The following is a 19865-nucleotide window of genomic DNA, read 5'->3' as shown; positions in this document are numbered from 1 at the left end:
AATATCTGAGTGGGTCTTAATTAAAGTGAAGCTGTAGGACCTGACTAATTTAGGGAAGGAGGATCCCCATGTGTTTCCTTACTTACCAGAACCCTGTTCGATGGAGTTAAGAAACTAAAATAACAACTTAGGACAAAAAGTTCCCGAGCTTCCTGTCTGTTATTGGCGCTTAGACACTTATTACTCTCAGTGACTGTGGTATGTGGAGGGCTATGGCCTGGAGCAGAGTGTGAGGATTCTCAGATATCCTGGACTGACTCTTTAACTAGCAGTTCTAACGTGGGATGAAATCTTGGAGTAAGTGTCATGCAGTTAGTGGGTAGGAGGATTGGCCAAAACTGCTAGCGGAAGAAAATTTTACTTTTCTACTCACATTTTTAAGTGAATAAAGAGCCAAACTGCATTGAGTAATAGAAGGAAGGGGTCATTGTTTTTTTGAGACAGGGTTTCTTTGGAGCCTGTATTGGAACTTGCTCTGTAGACCAGCCTAGCCTGGAACTCAGGAAGATATGCCTATATCTGCTTCCTGAGTGCTGGGATTAAAGGCGTGTGCCGCCACCATCTGGCTAAAAGGGCCATTTTTAATATGCACACACCCTCATTTTGAAATTTAATGAAATGGAAATTTAATTTTCAACTATGAAGTATATTTGAACCAAAGACTATAACAGGTTGGAAATGTACTTGAAATCTCTTACCTGTCTTGTCATCTGCCAAACACAATCAATAAACTGAAGAAATATAGGTGATCGGTCGGCATCTGCATGGTTGTCATCACCATGGCCCACTCTCTGGAAAGAAGCAAAAGATTGCGATTGTGTTATAGTCCTCTCAAAAGTCAATTAATTTGTCTAGTCATGTCTCATTATGCCTATGATAACTCCTGCTCGTTATGGACACTCAAAATTGTAAGAAGGAGGACCTAGACATTAGAGCATAATGATACATAGCATGAAAACGCCACAACAAAAAGCGCTACTTTGTATGAATTAAAAAATAAATGACTACATAATTAAAAATGAGTTCATTAAACTAAATGGATTTTCATTTCTTTTAGGAAACACTATTTCAGTTTACTCCATGTTTATATGGTGATGGTTTTATAATTTCACTTTAATATAGTTGATACTAAGATAGATAGAGAACTGGCTAGCAAACCTTTTAGTTCAAATGATGGGATCAAGGGCCACTACTATAGCAATGTATGAGGCCTAATGAGGAGTGCACAAAGTAGGACATAGTTCAGAAATGTCACGAACAGGGCGAAGGAGATGGCTCAATGTAGAAAGTGCTTGCTGTCCAAGCAGAGGAGCTGAGCTTAGGCCATGTAAAAGCTGGGTATGGTGGCACAAAGAGAAGACCCTGGAGTCTTGATGGCCAATCTAGGCTAAATGGTGAGGTCCAGGTTCAGTGAGAAAACTGTCTCAAAGGTAGAAAGTGAGAGACAAAGAAATCTAGATGTTAACCTCTGGCCTCTACATATCCATATACATGAACACTTCATACACATATACAAAAATAATAAGAAATATCAGTAAAGTCTGAGAATGAGTATATAAGTGCTATCCATTTTTATATGATTTGAAGAACCCAAGATCTCATTCTTGAAATGGTATTGGGGCAGAGTCCTTCCTCAAGCAAGTTCAGGATCACACTTCACACCTTTGATATTTTCTACCAATGCATTCATACTTAAAGCTAAGATTCCTGATCACAAAGAGATTTGCCAGAAGCACTGAAAGTTCAATGAATAAGATATTCACAGAGTGAGCATTCTAAAAGAAGCTTCAAATAAGCAAAAGGATAAGAAAGGAATGATTATGAAGCAGGTTATTCAATCACCACATAGAGAACTTGAAAAATAATGAAACCACCACCTGGAAAGACATAAAAACAAGGAAATGACCAAGTAATGTCAGCATCTAACAACCAGGGTGGTAGGTCCAAAGAGGAGTTGGAGGGAGATAGGGAGGAATGGACAAAATGAAAACACATGGTGTACATGTATAAACATTTGAAAGAATAAATTGCAAAATTATTTTCATAAAATCTCAGAGATGCCATACATGGTGGCATACTCCTTTAATCAGAGCACTCAGGAGGAAGAGGCAGGTGGATCTCTGAGTTTGAAGCCAGCCTGGTCTACATACTTGAAGCATTTATGTTATTATTCTTTATCAATAAAAACTTGGGATTCAGATATCAGGATAAGAACCTGAATGAGTAAAGAAGCAGTGGCAAAGTGACCAGTGAAGGGCCAGGCCCTCTCTAAGACCCGTCCTACCATTTCCTATCTCTCTATCTGTCCTCAGTCCTCTAAAGCTTCTATTGTTAACTTTGGTTAGCTAGTAGCTAGCTCCACCCTCTGATTCAAAGCAAATTTTATTGCAAGTCTTGGGAGCATCAGAATGCAGTCAAAATATTACACAACACATAGTGAGTTTCAGGCCAGACAGGGCTGCCATCGTAAGACACTGTCTCAAAGGATCCCACACACCAAAAATCCCCTTAAAATATATTATCTTATTTTCATTTGGTAGGGTAGGTGTTTTGTTTCGTTGTGGTGGTGATTGTTTTGGGAGGCTGTTTCTATTTTACTTTAAAGGTTTAATTTTTTATGTGCATTATGTGTGTGAGGCCAGAGTACGATTCTAGCTACTTGGTGTAAATGGAAAACACAGTATTTATCATTTTGTGTCTGGCTTATTCCAGTCAACATAATGTCTTGAAGGTTTATCTATGTTGTAGCATATGTCAGAATTTCCCTCCTGTTTTAAGGCAAAATACCTTTACCCTTTGAGCCAACTCTCCAGTCCTCTCATTCTTTTCTTTTTAACATCTACTAACCTCCTCTGATATAAGGGATCCTGCTTGGCCTTCAGAATTCTAGGCAATTTAATAGTATGTGGATGAGGCACAATTCTTGGTAAGGTACCTAGGATACAAAGACAACTGCGGCACAGTGCCTGGGTTTGAGGAGTAATTAATTTGTGGTGTGGTCAAGTGGGTAAAGACCTGTAAATAATAAGGGTAATACACTATTGCAAGGGCTTTTGCATGTGCATTGGATATAGTGAAGACAGAAAGGAAGGCGTGAACAACCTTAGGAAGAGGCTGAAGAGTATAAGGCAGTAAAGTCACATAAGATGCAGTCATTATGGAAGTCTCATTTAGATAAACTATGAATGCCAGGGAGACACCTGCCCCCTGATATATCAATGAATGTACTGTAATCAGTGAGAAGTGGTGAGGCTAGCCAGGCGGCTGGGAGCTGGGCGGCAGGAACACTGACCGCAGCTCCTTCTACAAATAGCACCCAGACGTGGATAACTGAATCTACAGAAAGCCTGAGAAAGCTTGGGAAAGAATAGAGTAAAGCATGTTTTCTTAGTAGCAGCAATTTCTCGGGTCTGCTCTGCTTGCCAGAGGCAAGCAAGTGCTCTCATCTAAGAGAGGCTTCCTGACTCAGCTTTAGCTGCAAAACCCTGCAGCTCTTTTAAGAGGTCCTACCACAAACACTTAAAACGGTGTTGATGAAAAGCTGAATGCATGCTTTTTGGTTTTCAGCTGTAGCAGGAAAAAAGCTATGCCATTTTAAAATGCCGGCTTTCTGGGCTGTCCTGCCAGGGCAAACTCTGACTCTTTCAGACAGGCAGGCCAACTGAGTGTGGTCTGTGAGCAGAATGCTGCAGCTTTCTTGCTGGCAGGGACCTTGAAATGCCATAGAGTTGTGGCAATAAAAATGGCTACAGCCGTTACCTCCGCCATGAGGCTGGAAAGCTAAGGAATGGGCTGGATCTAGCCGGCAAAGCCACGGCTTTAATCCTACCCATATTGCTCAGTAATTTAAAGGCTCATGTGGTCAGAAAAAAGAGACATATACGATAAAGAGAGATTCAAAGACAAAAAATCTCTAAATGGTTTACAGTTTGTTAAAATATATGTAAACTAAAGGTTAAAGTTCTTAAAGTTAAAAAAGAAAGAAAGAAAGAAAGAAGTTGGGTGTGGTAGTACACACCTTTAATCTCAACACTTGGGAGGCAGAGGTAGATTGACTTCTGTGACTTCATGGGGCAGAGGTAGATTGACCTCTGTGACTTCTGGGTGTGGCAGGACACACCTTTAATCCCAATGCCTGGGAGGCAGAGACAGACAGATCTCTGTGAGTTCAAGGTGTGGTAGCATACACCTTTAATCCCAGCACTTGGGAAGCAGAGGCAAGTGGATCTCTGTGAGTTCAAGGACAGCCTGGTCTATAGAGTTATTCTAGGACAAAGATATACAGAGAATGCGTCTCAAAAAATAAAAGTAAAAACAAACAGAAGTTAAAATAAAGCTGCACAAAGATGGAAAATACAATGAGAATCTTGATACTGTATGCTATTATGCTCTCTTTGAATTGTTTGAATGCTGAGGAAGGAGCAACAGATGCTAAAAGATATTTGTTTATAAATGCTGCTGAACTAATCCAAAATAGATATTTTGAAAATACCTTGACTTCAGAATTTGGATCTAAGGATATGATACTTTGGAAAAGAGATTCTTCTTTTGTTTTCATAGAGGATGAGACCCTGTGGATTGCTTCTATCCCAATATGATATGATAGACCACGCCCTCCTGAAAGGTTGCTGTGAACACCCTCAAAAAATTACTTTGCTCAACTGCCGACTGATAGGAACCTAGCACATAGGTTACACCATGAAGGATCTGATTAACAGCGCCCCTATTCAGCAGGAAGCAGTTTGGAGAGAAAAAACTGCGCCCATGTTCCCAAATATTGTTTATAAATGTTCTTTTACATTTAAAGGGGGTATGATATAGATATGGATAATTTATATTGGTATGTTTTGCTTTGTTGATATAAATTTAAGGACAATTTTGTTATACATATGCATATTTCTGATCTTGATTAAGGTATTGTGATTATGTAGTTCATTTAAAAATGTAAATGTATATAGGCTGTTAATAGATAATCATCTATAATAGTCAAGTTTGTAGTCATGTTAGTTAGACTTTCTAGGTGTGCATGAATATATTTCAGATAGGCATTCTTCATATCTTTCAAAGACTACAGAATATGGCATTTAATGTTTTAATAACTTAAGGATTTTCATGACAATGAGACATGTTTGCTCCTGGCAGCACCAATCTACTTCGAGAGGAAGATGGGAATCGAAGAGGCTCCTTACAGAGTTTGATAGCCATTTGGGCAAGAAACTGCTCTTGCCCGAACTGTTGCATAAACTGGACAAAAAGAACCTGCAGAGAGAGGATTGCTGAACTTGCCCAAAGTTGAGATGATTCTTTGGGGTTCCTGACTCATGAACGAGTCTACAAGACACTCTGCAGGACACAGCAGATAGTGACTGAACTGTTTTTGAAATTTCCTGCTTCATGGAAAAAGTCTGCTGGATACTATGGTCCTGTAGGCCGAAGATGGATGCCGCAACCGTACAGAGGAACTTTGCGTGACTGTCCAGGAAGTAAAATGTCTCTGTCATTTCTAGAGTTTGGAAGTTGCTTATTTCTTGTTTGCTTAGGTAATATTATATCCTTCGGGAGTCTTTGATGGAGTTGAAGAATAGGTAGATAGTTATTGTTTTCTTTAGTTATGATATAAGATAAAGTAGATATAAATATTGTAATTCTTGCTTGATAACTGTTTTGTTATATGTGATTTTACTATGTTAAAGTTAAAGCCTTTCTTTTTTGTTTAAACAGAAAAAGGGGAAATGATGGAGGAGTTACTTTCATTGGTTAATAAAGAAACTGCCTTGGCCCATTTGATAGGCCAGCCCTTAGGTAGGTGGAGTAGACAGAACAGAATGCTGGGAAGGAAGTGAGCCAGACGCCATGCCTCTCCTCTCTGGTCAGATGCAATGAAGCTCAGGCCCAAGATGGACACAGGTCAGATATGCTGAATCTTTCCTAGTAAGCCACCACTTTGTGGTGCTACACAGATTATTAGAAATGGGTTAAGCAAGATATGAGAATTAGCCAAGAAGAGACTAGATATAATGGGCCAGGCTGTGTTTATATGAATACAGTTTGTGTGTTGTTATTTTGGGGCATAAGCTAGCCAGGTGGTCCGGAGCTGGGCGGCAGGAGCACTGCCCGCAGCTCCTTCTACAGAGGGGTGCTTGGAAAACTTGGAGTGGGTGGTCAGGGCTCACATTCAGGGAATGAGTGAAGAGGGGAATCTTGGGTGTGAGATTAGGGAGTTGAACTAGGGACACATTGAGTGTCACACTGAGTTCATATTGGGCAGTGACAACATTAATGCTCCATTTGATTACAGGAGAATGACAGGAAGCAAGGGGACAGGCTTCACAAAATCTACTTAGGATACTCCCTGAAAGAAATGAGTAGACCAAAATTAAGGGAGAAGTGGTGGCAATGTGAAGGGGAATGCCAGATCTGAAGCTAGGTTCAAATATTCGGCACTGGCTGAAATCATTAAGAGATTAAGCATACATAGAAGAGAAGTAGTCCCAGGGCTGAGCCCTAAGACACCACAATGAGGTTGGAGAGATGGAGGGTCCAAACCAGAAAAAATGCAAATGATTGTAGTGTCACAGCCTAGTGAAAAAAAGCACTTCTTAAAGAAGGAAATAACAACACAAATGCTCAGGCCAAGTAATGGAAGGGTTTGGCAAAGTTGCTATGGTAAGACCAGTTGCAATGGATGAGTGTGAGGAGGAAGCCCAGTTAAGGTGGGGTCAAGACAGACAAGAAGGAGAAATGCAGTGGTAAGTAGATATGCATAAAATAGTTCTGATGGGTGTTCTAATAAAGGAAGGCAGATAATTGCAATAATAGCTGGAGGAGATCATAAAGTCAAAAGGGTTGTATTTTAGGGTTATAACAGCATATTTATACAGCAATGGGAACAGAGGCAGGACAGAAAGAAGTTAGCTATAAAGTTACGTGATAATGTGCAAGAAATATATGACAGAAGCAGGCAAGAGCAGGTACTAGTTTAAGGAACTCAGAAGCTCATTCATGGAAACAAGAGAAGTAGAGAACAGAGACTCAGCCAATTGTGGCTGCAGACTGAAGCCCTCTCCCTTACCACCTCAGCTGTGTGGCCGTAGGTAGACAACTCACACCCTAGAATAGAAACCTGGTTCACCATTTGTCAACTGCAGGACTGCCTACATCAGGTGACTCATAGCTGCCTTTAACTCCAGCTCTAGGCTATCTTAAACTCCAGATCCAGGAGATCTAACACCCTCTTGTGGCCTCCATAGGTACATGTACAGATGCAGCATACATGCACATGGACACACATATACATAAGTAAAAATAAATCTTTAAAAATTAAAAAAAAAGAACACAGCGCTCTGTGTTCATCCTGACACCCTAGCTTCTGTTAGTTCTGGTACTACCATTGCTGATATGTCTACAGAGAGCTCTTAGCACTTCCTTTCTGGTTAAAGCACCTTGAGAGCCTTCTTTCCCTCAGGACAAACATTTTGGGGATGAAACATGAAAGAAAGTAGCTTTGAGACTTCAGAGAAAATCAGCTGTAAACACCTGGAAACCCTATACTCTCTTCCCCATGGAGCTCAGATTTTGCTGAAGGGGAACAAGCATTTAAGTTACTGTTTTAACAAGGATAACCCCAACTAAGACTTCTAGCAATAGTAGAGAAGGTGCCTGAACTGGCCTTCCCCTATAATTAGATTAGTGACTACCTTAATTGTCATCATAGAACCTACACCAGTAACTGATGGAAGCTGATGCAGTGATCCACAGCCAAGCACTAGGTGGAGCTCCTGGAGTTCAGTTGAAGAGAGGGAGTAAGAATGGGAAAGTCAAGATTATGATCAGAAAAACCACAGAGACAGCTGACCTGAACTAGTAGGAGCTCACGGACTAAGGACTGACAGCCAGCAAACCTGCATAGGACTGAATTAGACCCTTTGAATATGGGTAACAGTTGTGTGGCTTGGGCAGTTTGTGGAGACACTGGCAGTGGGATCAGGATTTATCCCTGGCACATGAACTGGCTCTTTGGAGCCCATTCCCTATGATAGGATACCGTGTTCAGCCTTGATACAGGGTGGAGGGCGCTTGGTCTTGCCTCAACTTGGTATACTAGACTTTGTTGACCTCCCAAAAGAGGCCTTACTTCCTCTGAGGAGCACATGTGGGGGTGAGATGAGGGAGGTGGGAGTGGGAGAAGGGGAGGGAGGGGGAACTGGGGTTAGTATGTAAAATTTAAAAGCTTTCAAATAAAAAATGTTAATAAAATGGAAATTGTGTCAATGAAGTCTGAATATCTTACCCATATTTATGTATAAATATAAAGATCCTACTTATAAACTGAAAAAAGATAGTGCTTTTAAAATAGACACAACATCTCTGAATATGGGCCAGGTTCAGCAGCAAGCACTTAATAAATCCAAATTCCTCCCCCTTTAACACCTAACTGCAGAACGAAGGAAACCGAGGCAGAAGCAATTTCTAAATAAATATCTGACAACAGCTTCCCAGGCCATGAAGCTCAGAGGCTGTGGAGCTATCCCCTCCTTCTAGAAGGGCTTCTACCTAGCCCTCCTCCTTGAAGTGTATTCACAGCAGGTAAACTTGGATCCCCACACCTATGGTACTCCAAGTCCTTGCACTGCCCACCCTGCAATTCACACTGAGCCTCACTCTGACTTTGGGAGTATTCCAATTCAATGGATGATCCCCAACAGCTCAAGAGGTTTTGCACAGTAGAATTCACTGCCAGTTTCAGTCACACACAAATGGCTGCCCCAAATGCCCACCAAAGGCCCAACAATTCACTTAGGAATATACTCTGCAAATTGAAAGCAAGAGTTTCCAGGCTGAATTACACGCCCAAAGCCCCAGTACTTTATAATGTTACTGTATTTAAAGGCAGGACCTTTAAAGAGGTCACTAAAGTTAAGTTCTGACCCAATATAACTGCTGTCCTTAAAGATACCAAGGAAATGATCACAGAGAAAAGGCATGTGGGAAGAGGCAAGAAGAGCATGGCATGGCCATCTACAAACCAAGAAGAGAGACTTCAGGAGAAACCAACCCTACTGGAACTTGATTTTGGACTTCCAGCCTCTATAATAGTGAGAAAATACACATTTGTAGTTTATGTTACCAGTCTGTGGTACTTTGTTACGGAAAAGCCTGTATAATCTCATGAGACTTTGTAGAGGCGGATTAGGAATCTAGGGGCTGCAGAGAATGGGAATGGTGCACTGACTAATGTATATAGGGCTTCCATTTGGGGTTACAAACAGGTTTGGGGACTAGCATTGTGAATATAGTATAGGACACTGTATTGAGCACTTTAAAGTGGTTAATTCTGTGCTATGTGGATTTGACTTCATTTTAATTATATAAAATAATCCCTATCAGGAGCATACAATGTGGAGGTCCTTGGTATTTTATTATGGAAATTTAGGTCTGGTGCAAAGGAAAAGGGCTGTTCATGTATATAAATATATGTTACCAAATGCCAAGAACATGTATGTGAGATAGGAAAACAGTTATACATAGACCAGATCAACATACCAGTGCAAACCTGTGTCCAAAGCTTATCCACTCCTTTTCTATGAGAGCCTCAAATCCTTTAATGGTCCGGTAATAACTGTCCAACATCAGCATTGCCAGAGATGTGAGCTGGGATGTTCGGTCCCAGCCATCGCTGCAGTGGATCACCACAGAAGTTTTCCCAGATTCTATTTTATCAGCAATTCGTACTGCCCCAGCAAGCAGCACCTTCAGAAAAGAAGGCAAAACAGACAAGGCTTCATTAAGTGTCAACCTCTGTATAAGATAATTCTGTAAAAAAAAGTTTAGATATTATCACCTATAAACCATTAAGAATGTCATCTAGGGCTGAGGCTCTACTTCAGTGAGTCTCTAGGCTTCAGCCCTCAGACCCCAAACAAAGCAAAAAACAAAACAAATCAACAACAATCAGCTATAACATTAATTAAGAATAACTCACTAGGAAGTGTTAACATCTTTTTTTTAACTATGAAAACTGATCAAAGGAAATGGGATCCTTTATTGAAGGGCCACAAGGTTCTGTTAAAAACCTGACTTACTAAGTAGGTATAGAGCACACCTGTAATCCCAGTATTTGGGAGGCAAGTTCAGACTAGTCTGGGTTATGTAGTGAGTTTAAAGCCAGTCCAGGCTACACAGACTCTGTCATTCAAAAACAAAGAAACTTGGGGTTGGAAAGATGGCACAGCAGTTAAGAGTGCATACTGTTTTTGCAATATTTTCTACTTGGAAATAAGTTAGGCAGCACATAAACACCTCTAAGTCCCATCTTCAGGGTATCCAATACAGTCCTCTGGCTTCAATAGGAACAGATGTTCACATGTGCATATACCAATCCCCACGTATGCATATCATTAAAATAAGACCAAATCTTAAAAAAAAATATTAAGGAAGGTGGTGGAATCAGGAGGATCAGAAGATCAAGAGAACTTCAGTTGAACAGCAAATCTGGAGGCTAGCCTGGGCTACTTGAGACTCTGCCTCAGAGTTAATTATTTATTAATTGTTAATTAAAACATTGTGAATTTTTGTCAGAAAACCCTCCACAAAGACCACAGTCCAACTGTTCCCAAGAGGAATGTTCAAAAGCTCTCATACACAGCCAAGATGCATTAATCTGTGGTGTTGAAAAACCACTTAGAAATAGAAACATTTATGACAGATATTAGATGTCTAAATCAGAAGGTAGATAAAAGATTGAACTTTTTTACCCTTATATATTCCAGCCAATGTGTCCCATCCACACTAGATAGCCACCGTGACTCATCAATGGAAGGGTACACGATCTCCTTTAATTTACGAAGTGACTCCCTCATCACATGAATATTATGGATCTCCAAAAACACGAGTTCTGCATTGGGGTAAGCACTTTCACTTTCATATCCTCCACCCTTTGCCTATAAAGAAGCAAAAGATATGCATCACTTCTTCTGAAATTAACTTTTCTATTATTTCTACTGTAATGAGACACAGACTACTAAAGAAGCAATAAGCTCCTATACCCTTGTATGGTTGCCCTAGAACTGCCAGAACACAACAGAGTACCATAAACTGACATCACAAACCAACAAAAATGTGTCTTCTTACTGCAGTGCACCACCACCACCACCACATCTAAGTTCTCAAGGCCAGGAAGCTGAAATACAGGTGCCAATAGGGTCAGACTCCCTTAGAACCCTCTAGAAGAATGTGTTACTTACTTTTCTCATTGCTGTGACAAAGTATCTGGCAAAAGTACTTAAGGAAGGAAAGTGGCTATAGTCTGAGAGGACACGGTCCATTATAGCAGAGAAAGAATAGTGTTAGATGTGAGAGGTAGCTGGTCACACTGATGAATGCTGCTGCTTATACTACTTTCTCCTTTTTATTCAGTCCAGGACCCCACATTCATCATAAGTCTTCCCTCCTCAGTTGAACCTCCCTGGAAACACTCTCAAAGTCATACCAAGCAGTGTGTCTTTATGACTGTAAATCCCATCTGCTGATGATCAAGACCAAGAACTGCAGAGAAGATTTACTATTCCTTGGCTCTCCTCGTTCCTAGTGGCCCTAGGCATTCTAGGTTTATATGCTCATTGCCTTAATCTCTACTTCCTTGTTTGCAGTTGATCTTCTCCCCTTTGTCTTCGCCTCTGCAAGTCTTATAAGAAATACCTGTTGGGCTAGCAAGATGACTTGGTAGATAAGGCACTTGTCACCAAGACTGACAACCTGAGTTTTATTGATACCATGGACCTATGTGGTAAAAAGAGAGAACCAAATCCTGAAAAGTTGTCTGCTGGCCTGTACATATGAGCACATGCACACAATTAAATGTAATACAAAAGCATGTCTGTCATGCTGAATTAAGGTTCATCCTAATCTAATATGACTTTGGTTTAACTTGATTACATTTATAATGAATCTTTGAAAATATTTGTAAGTACGAGGAGTCAGGACTTCAACACATCACTTATTTATTTTTTTTAGGCTAACATTTTTATTTATTTTTTTAAATTTATTTATTTATTTAAGGATTTCTGTCTCCTCCCCGCCACCGCCTCCCATTTCCCTCCCCCTCCCTCATCAGCTCGAAGAGCAATCAGGGTTCCCTGACCTGTGGGAAGCCCAAGGACCGCCCACCTCTATCCAGGTCTAGTAAGGTGAGCATCCAAACTGCCTAGGCTCCCCTAAAGCCAGTATGTGCAGTAGGATCAAAAACCCACTGCCACATTGGAGCACCGGACAGAAATCTCAAGGTCCAAATCAGGAGCAGAAGGAGAGAGAGCACGAGCAAGGAACTCAGGACTGCGAGGGGTGCACCCACACACTGAGACAATGGGGATGTTCTATCGGGAACTCACCAAGGCCAGCTGGCCTGGGTCTGAAGAAGCCTGGGATAAAACCGGACTCGCTGAACATAGCGGACAATGAGGACTACTGAGAACTCAAGATCACATCATTTATTGAGGACATAATTTAAGCCTTAATAATCCTGCTGTACCCATTATGGTTTTTAGATCAGTACCAACTGGCTCTTATTCAAGGTTCCTTATGCTAGTGTCATTTATCTACCAAGAAAATGTCATACTACCACAAAATTTCTGCATAATAATACAGTTTGGAGTTCTGAAACCACAAAGTTTATTTCAGCAATTTAGAAAGAGAAAATAATATAACAAAAAAGAAGATAAGGATTAACTCTTAGTGAGCTTATAAAAACCTGGTCTGTAGCTAGCTTACACTTTATAAAGGTCAGTAATTAAAGCACATTTAGATGAGAGTGCAGAGAAACTGGTGGGAATGTAAAAAGCTATAGCTGCTGCAGAAGTCAACTTGATGGTTCCTCAAAAAGTTACAGATAGAATTTCCATATCACCTAGCCAATATGAACATTTGTGTGTAAATTTTATTTAAATACCTGTTCTCAATTCTTTGGCTTATATACCCATGAATATAAGAGTGGTGTCACAATAACAAACAATTTAAATGTCCATAAACAGATAGTTAAGTAAATAGAATGTTGTCTCTCTATACAATAGAATATTATTCATTCATAAAGAGGAATGCTGTAAAATGGTATAAAATGGATTAATTTTTTAAAATTACAACCAATTGGCCTATTAGTTCAGGCTTCTTATTAACTCTTATAACTTATATCAGCCCATAATTCTCGTCTGTTTTAGCCACGTGGCTTGGTACCTTTTTCGGCAAGGCAGTCACATCTTGCTTGCTCTGTGTCTGGCTTCCTCTCTCTCTCGGTGACAATGGCATATTGAAACTTCCCTCTTCCTAGAATTTTTGTTGCCCTGCCTCTACTTCCTGCCTAACTACTGGCCAATTAGCGTTTATTTAAAAATACAAATGACAGGGTACAGACCAGTGTCCTACAGCACTCCCCCCCCCCTATTTTAAACAAGAATTCTGAATCAAATCTACTTTGCTTAGCTTTTTTTTTTTTTTTTGTTTCTCGAGACAGGGTTTCTCTGTGGCTTTGGAGCCTGTCCTGGAACTAGCTCTGTAGACCAGGCTGGTCTCGAACTCACAGAGATCCGCCTGCCTCTGCCTCCCAAGTGCTGGGATTAAAGGCGTGCGCCACCACCGCCCGGCATTTTTTTTTGTTTTTTTTTTTTTTGCTTAGCTTTTCTACTGACCATTATTCATAACAACTTGTAACAACTCTAAACAAAGGCAAATATCCATAATCCAAAATGGATTAATTTTTTAAAATGAGCAAAAGAAGACAGACAGAAAGGAGAACTTAAATGTATGATTCAATGTTTGAGGGGGAGGTTTTTGAGACAGAGTTTCTCTGTAGCTTTGGGGCCTGTCCTGGAACTAGCTCTTGTAGACCAGGCCGACCTCGAACTCACAGAGATCTGTCTGCCTCTGCCTCCTGAGTTCTGGGATTAAAGGCGTGCGCCACCACTGCCAGAAGTATCATTCTATTTTTATGAAGTGTCCAATTCAAGGGAATCTATACAGAGAAAAGCATATTCATTGATGCCAGAGGTTGGAAAAGGGGAATGGGTACAGAGTCCATTTGGGGTGATGGATTCAGATAGTAGTGCTACTTTTACAGTACTGTGACTATACTGGAAGTCACTGAAGTATATTATGTGTAACACAAAGACTAGCTATTAATTTAGTCTGCAACCAACTATCCAGTATACAAATGTCTTGCCCTAGCTTAGTACTGGGCAATAATGAATAAGCTGAGACTCTGGTCTTTTAGGCTCTTCAAGTCTGGTGTGGTAGGCATGGGAGATCAGGATCAAGGGCAGCACAGGGCTGAGGGTCCTCTGCTCTAAGATAGTTCAGGAGGTGGCAGGTACCTGGACAGCCAAAAGCAAAAAAGGCACAAATCAGAGAGTACAGAAAAGGACATCTAAGACAAATGGGGCGCAGATCTGGGTAAAGACGTGGCTTCCTGAAATGACGGTAGGTTTTGCATAGAGAGTACCAAGACAGTGGTAAGAATGATGAATGATGAAGTCAGAGAGCATGTAGGGACTGGATGACATGAGCGAAGAGGATCAGACAGTAGAGGAATGGGTTATGCTGGGAAGGGCCTAGGAGGGTGAGACACTCTGCAGGTAGTTAAGCACAGAGATGCAATCATTTGGCTGAAGGAAGTAGGGCGTAGATGGACATCTGATTTGAGATATTTAAGAGGAAGCACACAGTGATGACCTGAAATAGTGGGAGTAGATATGAGGAGTGATACCTACGAGTCTCTGCCGGGCTGCCTGAGAGATGGTGGCATCATTTACTGAGAGTCTATTGGCAAAAGAACATATTCTATGGGGAAGATTATTTGCTTCTGAGTACAGTGAGGACCCAATGACTCTGAAAAAAACTCAGCTGGGATACAAAAGGTCTGGAAATGAGAAGAAATGTGAACTGTGAATATCAATGTAGAACATTTGTCATATGGATGGTGACAAGGAAAGACAGAAGCATGCTGCATGGTGTTCCAGGACAATGTGTAATGTAAGGACAGAAGAGTAGGTCAGAAGCCCGAGAAAGATCAGAATTTAAGGAAAACAATAAAGAGCAGGGAGAAGGGGAGAGAAGAAGAGCAGAAGGGAGAGAATACAAAGAAGAAAGAAGAGAGGAGACAAGGGAGACATTACAAAGGAGAGGGAAGAAGAGAGTGGAAAGGGTGGAAGAGGAGAGGGAAAGGGGCAGGGAAAATAGGAAGGAGTAAAGACCTTGGGCAGGCAGGAGAGGCCAGGGAAGGAACATTAAGACCCATGGAGAAAGCCCCCTCTTCTACTGAAACAGGAGGCAGGAAGGGGAGACAATTCCTGTCTGATAGAGCTTGTCCTCTATGAATAAGCAGTCAGATGTTGAAAGCTGGGCAAGAGTATGCACTTGAATAGCCATAAATTGGTTGAGATGGCTTTTGTGGAGAATGGAGAGCTGGTCAGAAAAATGTAGAGGATCACGCAGCAGCACTGAGGGCCCAACTAAAACTTGAGCACACATGAATCCAGAGTGGTTCTGATCTATGTATTATGAGCCCCCTTTTTCCCCGAAAACATTGAGAAGCTCAGGATGTGAGCTTGAGAAAGGCACACAGGAGAACTGAAAGGGACTGCAAGGCAGTGATGCTTTTATTGGGCACCTACTTTTTGAAAAGTCGTGAGCTAGGCAGAGAAATCAGCCCGTGGGGACCAGTAGCCAGTGAGCTGGAATCTCAAGGCTATATAGAACGCCAACACAGAGGCTGCATGTATACACTAAGAATTGGAATGAGCCTGGGAAATATAAAGTCAATTTATTGTCTACAAGCTGATTATAACAATGTACAGAAGACAGTCTCATTAATTAAACTACGGTTATAGATATAATCTTATAACCTTATAAAAGAACACTGTATATAAATTCTATAACGGAACACTGGGATAAGTCACCTGGGGGTCTCAATACAGAAAGAAAAGGCAGTGAGAAAGGAAGTCCACTGATACCTTGGAAGGAGCAGGGTGTGAGGTTTAGAGAGTTCTGAAAAACAAAAATTTGTTGGACAGGCCTGTATCTATCAGGGTTCTTGAGAGAAGCCAGTGATATGGAAAAACATTACCTATCTGCAATTTGAGCAGTGGAGGTGGGGCCACTGCTGTGCTGTTGAGAAAAAGAAGGGTTATATATACCTTAGGAAGCCACTAATGTTCTTAGTTTCAGGATCTGAGAAAGAGCCAGCCTAAAGTACAGGGAATTGGCTAGCTATGTGAATATGGCTAGATTCTGTGCTGACCTTGGGGTGTGTGATGTGGGAGTGTCATATATCAATCTGTTGATTTCATTGGCTAAGCAATAAAGGAACTGCCTCGGCCCATTTCATTGGTTAGAAGATAGGTGGGAGGAGTAGACAGAACAGAATGCCAGGAGGAAGAGGAAGTGAGGTCAGACTCGACAGCTCCGCTCTCCGGAGCAGACGCAGGAGAGACGCCATGCTACCTGCTCCAGGGAAGACGCACACCATGCCCCAGCTCCGACCCAGGATGGACTTAGGCTAGAATCTTCCCGGTAAGCGCACCTAGGGGCGCTACATAGATTATTAGAAATGGGCCAGAGCAGTGTTTAAAAGAATACAGTGTCCGTGTAATTATTTGGGGCATAAGCTAGCCGAGCCAGGCGGCTGGGGATTTGGGGACGCAGCCCCGCTGCCGCTCCCCTTATTACTACAAATGACGCCCAGACGTGTGGCTGAGTCCACAAAAAACTTGAGAAGGCTTAAAAATAAGGGAGAGAGAGTTTAACACAGATTTTTGCTGTTTGTTGGTGGCGTGCTGTAGAGAGATTTCCTGATTCGGCAACAGCAGCAGAAAAAAAGCTGCGTTATCTTAAAGCACAGCTTCTTGGGGCTGTGCCGCCAGTGCAAACTCTGGCTTTATGTTTGTGTTCCCGCTTGGGATCGGAAGGAGAGTGCTCTGAGACCGTGACGATGATTCAGAGCTCCCCGCCTGCTCCTGGGAAGAAGGCAGAATCAGGCTTAGGCAGGCGGAAGAGCATGGCGGATTCCTGCCACCATACAGAGACGTGTTTTCAGACTGCACAGTGCTCTGCATGTCAGATTTTGATGTAACTTGGATAAAAAGAATTTCTGTGCTGCATGCTCAGTCTCAGAATTAAAGTGCTGAGTGCCGCTCCTACCTGGTAGCCCCAAGAGGCTTCCTGACTCGGCTTTAGCTGCAAAGCCTGCAGCTCATTAAGAGGTCCTGCCACGAAACACTTAAACGGTGTTGACGAAAAGCTGAACGCGTGCTTTTCGGTTTTCAGCCATAGCAGAAAAAAAGCTGCGCCGCTTAAAAATGCCGGCTTTCTGGGCCATCCTGCCAGGGAAAACTCTGACTGTCTGAGGCAGGAGGGCCGGCTACCGAGAGAGGATTTGAGTGTTGTCTGTTGTAGCTCGCTGGCTGGCAGGGACCTTGAAATGCTATAAACATGGCTACAGCCAGTACCTCAGCCATGAGGCTGAAAAGCTAAGGAATGGGCTACATCTAGCCGTCAAAGCCACGCCTTTAGTCCTACTGATATTGCTTGGTAAATTAAAGCCTCATGTGGTCAGAAAAAGAGAGAGAGATACAGTAAAAAGAGAGATTCAAAGGCAAAGAAAATTTCTGAATGGTTTAAAGTGTGTTAAAAATATATGCAAGCTAAAAGTTGAAGTTCTTAAAGCAATAAACAAAAAAAAGGAAGAGAGTTGTTGTGTGTACACACCTTTAATCCCAACACTTGGGAGGCAGAGGGAGATAGACCTCTGTGACTTCAAGGTGTGGTAGCACACGCCTTTAATCCCAGTGCTTAGAAGGCAGAGACAAACAGATCTCTGTGAGTTCAAGGTGTAGTAGTGTACGCCTTTAATCCCAATGCCTGGGAGGCAGAGGCGGATCTCCGAGAGTTCAAAGACAGCCTGGTCTACAGGTGTATGCTCAAAAAGCAAAAAGTTAACTTAGGAATGTCTCAGCTTAGATTCTTAAGCGCCTAATGATTTAAAGGCGCAAATCAAAAGTGCTCCTGGATAGTAAAAAATGGCAGATTCACAATAGGACAGATTCAGACCACTAAATGAGTCACACTGTTGGATGAATGTACGTAGGCTTGGGAGAGAGAAGAAAAAGAATATAGAGAATAAAGTTAATGGTTTAAAAAAAAAAAGGTAGTCTTTAAAGAGACAGAATAAAGTAAAGTGATAGAGTAAAAATAAGCCGCGTAAAGATGGAAAATTCACAGAAAGTCTGGATTATGTACATTGTGTTTTCTTTAAAATTTTTGACTGTGAAGGAGCTAAGTACAGAGAGACATTTCATTACATGGGCTGCCAAGCTAAACCAGAATGGATATAAGGGTATTACGATTTCAGAATTTGGGTCTAAGGATATGATGCTTTGGAGAGAGTCTTCTTTTGTTTTCACAGAGGATGAGACTCTATGGATTTCTTCTATTCCGATTTGGTATGATGGACCACGTCCTCCTGAAGGGTTGCTGTGAACATCTTCAGAAAATTGCTTTGCTCAACTGCCAACTGAGATGAAACTAGCACACAGGTTATACCAAGAAAGACCTAATTAACGACGCCCCCATTCAGCAGGAAGCAGTTTGGAGAGAAAAAACTGCGCCCATGTTCCCAAATATTGTTTATAAATGTTCTTTTACATTTAAAGGGGGAAATGATATAGGTATGAATAATTTGCATTGATAGAGATTTAAGGTCAATTTTGTTATATGTATAAATGTTTCTGATGTAACTTTTACTTGATAACTGTTATATGTAATTTTGCTATGTTAAGGTTAAAGCCTTCCTTTTTTTGTTTAAACAGAAAAAGGGGAAGTGATGTGGGAGTGTCATATATCAATCTGTTGATTTCATTGGCTAAGCAATAAAGGAACTGCCTCGGCCCATTTCATTGGTTAGAAGATAGGTGGGAGGAGTAGACAGAACAGAATGCCAGGAGGAAGAGGAAGTGAGGTCAGACTCGACAGCTCCGCTCTCCGGAGCAGACGCAGGAGAGACGCCATGCTACCTGCTCCAGGGAAGACGCACACCATGCCCCAGCTCCGACCCAGGATGGACTTAGGCTAGAATCTTCCCGGTAAGCGCACCTAGGGGCGCTACATAGATTATTAGAAATGGGCCAGAGCAGTGTTTAAAAGAATATAGTGTCCGTGTAATTATTTGGGGCATAAGCTAGCCGAGCCAGGCGGCTGGGGATTTGGGGACGCAGCCCCGCTGCCGCTCCCCTTATTACTACAGGTGTGCTTCAGAAACTGGAAGAATTACCACCCAGGAGATGTGGTGAGAGAGAAAGGAAAGGACTCAAGTGCATGGAATGTGCAGAACTTCATTCTTAGATAAGTCTACATAACATGGTGACTATTGACAATGACAACATATTGTATATGTCCACACTGCTTAGAGCAGATTTGAAGTTTCTTCACCTTAAAAGAAAGTTTGCGAGGTTATGCATATGTTTGTTACCTTAATTTAGTGACTACAATACTTCAAAACATGCGAACCACAAACACATACAACCTTCACCAGGTAAAAGTATTATAAATATTTGTTATTTCAAAAGTAATAAAATAATTAAAAAGAAGATAATTCTTCTGTCTTTGTGTGTCTGTCTTCTCTATATAGTGTTCCTATATTCTGAAATTCCTTGGAATTGTACAGTGGTAACAAGCAGGATTCAGGGAGGTAGACAATAAATCCTGCAGTCCTGGGAGAGAGAGGCAACTGTCTGATAAAGGATGCCTTTGTACAAAAGGCTGAAAAGTGACTCCCATTGAAGACACAATAAACTTCTTCCAACTGTGAATGCAACCTTATTTGAAAA

General features: G+C 41.5%; 1 protein-coding gene across 6 annotated transcripts in view; it reads right to left on the bottom strand.

Moving 5' to 3' along the window:
- Nucleotides 1-19865, bottom strand: part of Mtmr1 (myotubularin related protein 1) — a 70229-nt gene that overhangs the window by 13623 nt on the left and 36741 nt on the right. For all 6 annotated transcript variants that reach the window (XM_075958726.1, XM_075958722.1, XM_075958720.1 and 3 more), the window contains 3 exons: nucleotides 10755-10940; nucleotides 9544-9750; nucleotides 699-791 (listed from right to left, as the gene is read on the bottom strand). In XM_075958726.1, the coding sequence (XP_075814841.1) occupies nucleotides 699-791; nucleotides 9544-9750; nucleotides 10755-10940 (486 nt within the window). The remainder of the gene's footprint in view (nucleotides 1-698; nucleotides 792-9543; nucleotides 9751-10754; nucleotides 10941-19865) is intronic.

This window comes from Microtus pennsylvanicus, chromosome X (genome assembly GCF_037038515.1).
Source record: "Microtus pennsylvanicus isolate mMicPen1 chromosome X, mMicPen1.hap1, whole genome shotgun sequence".
Taxonomy (NCBI): Eukaryota; Metazoa; Chordata; class Mammalia; order Rodentia; family Cricetidae; genus Microtus; species Microtus pennsylvanicus.
The sequence above is the reverse complement of the archived record's forward strand: the minus strand, read 5'-3'. Positions and strand labels throughout refer to the sequence as shown.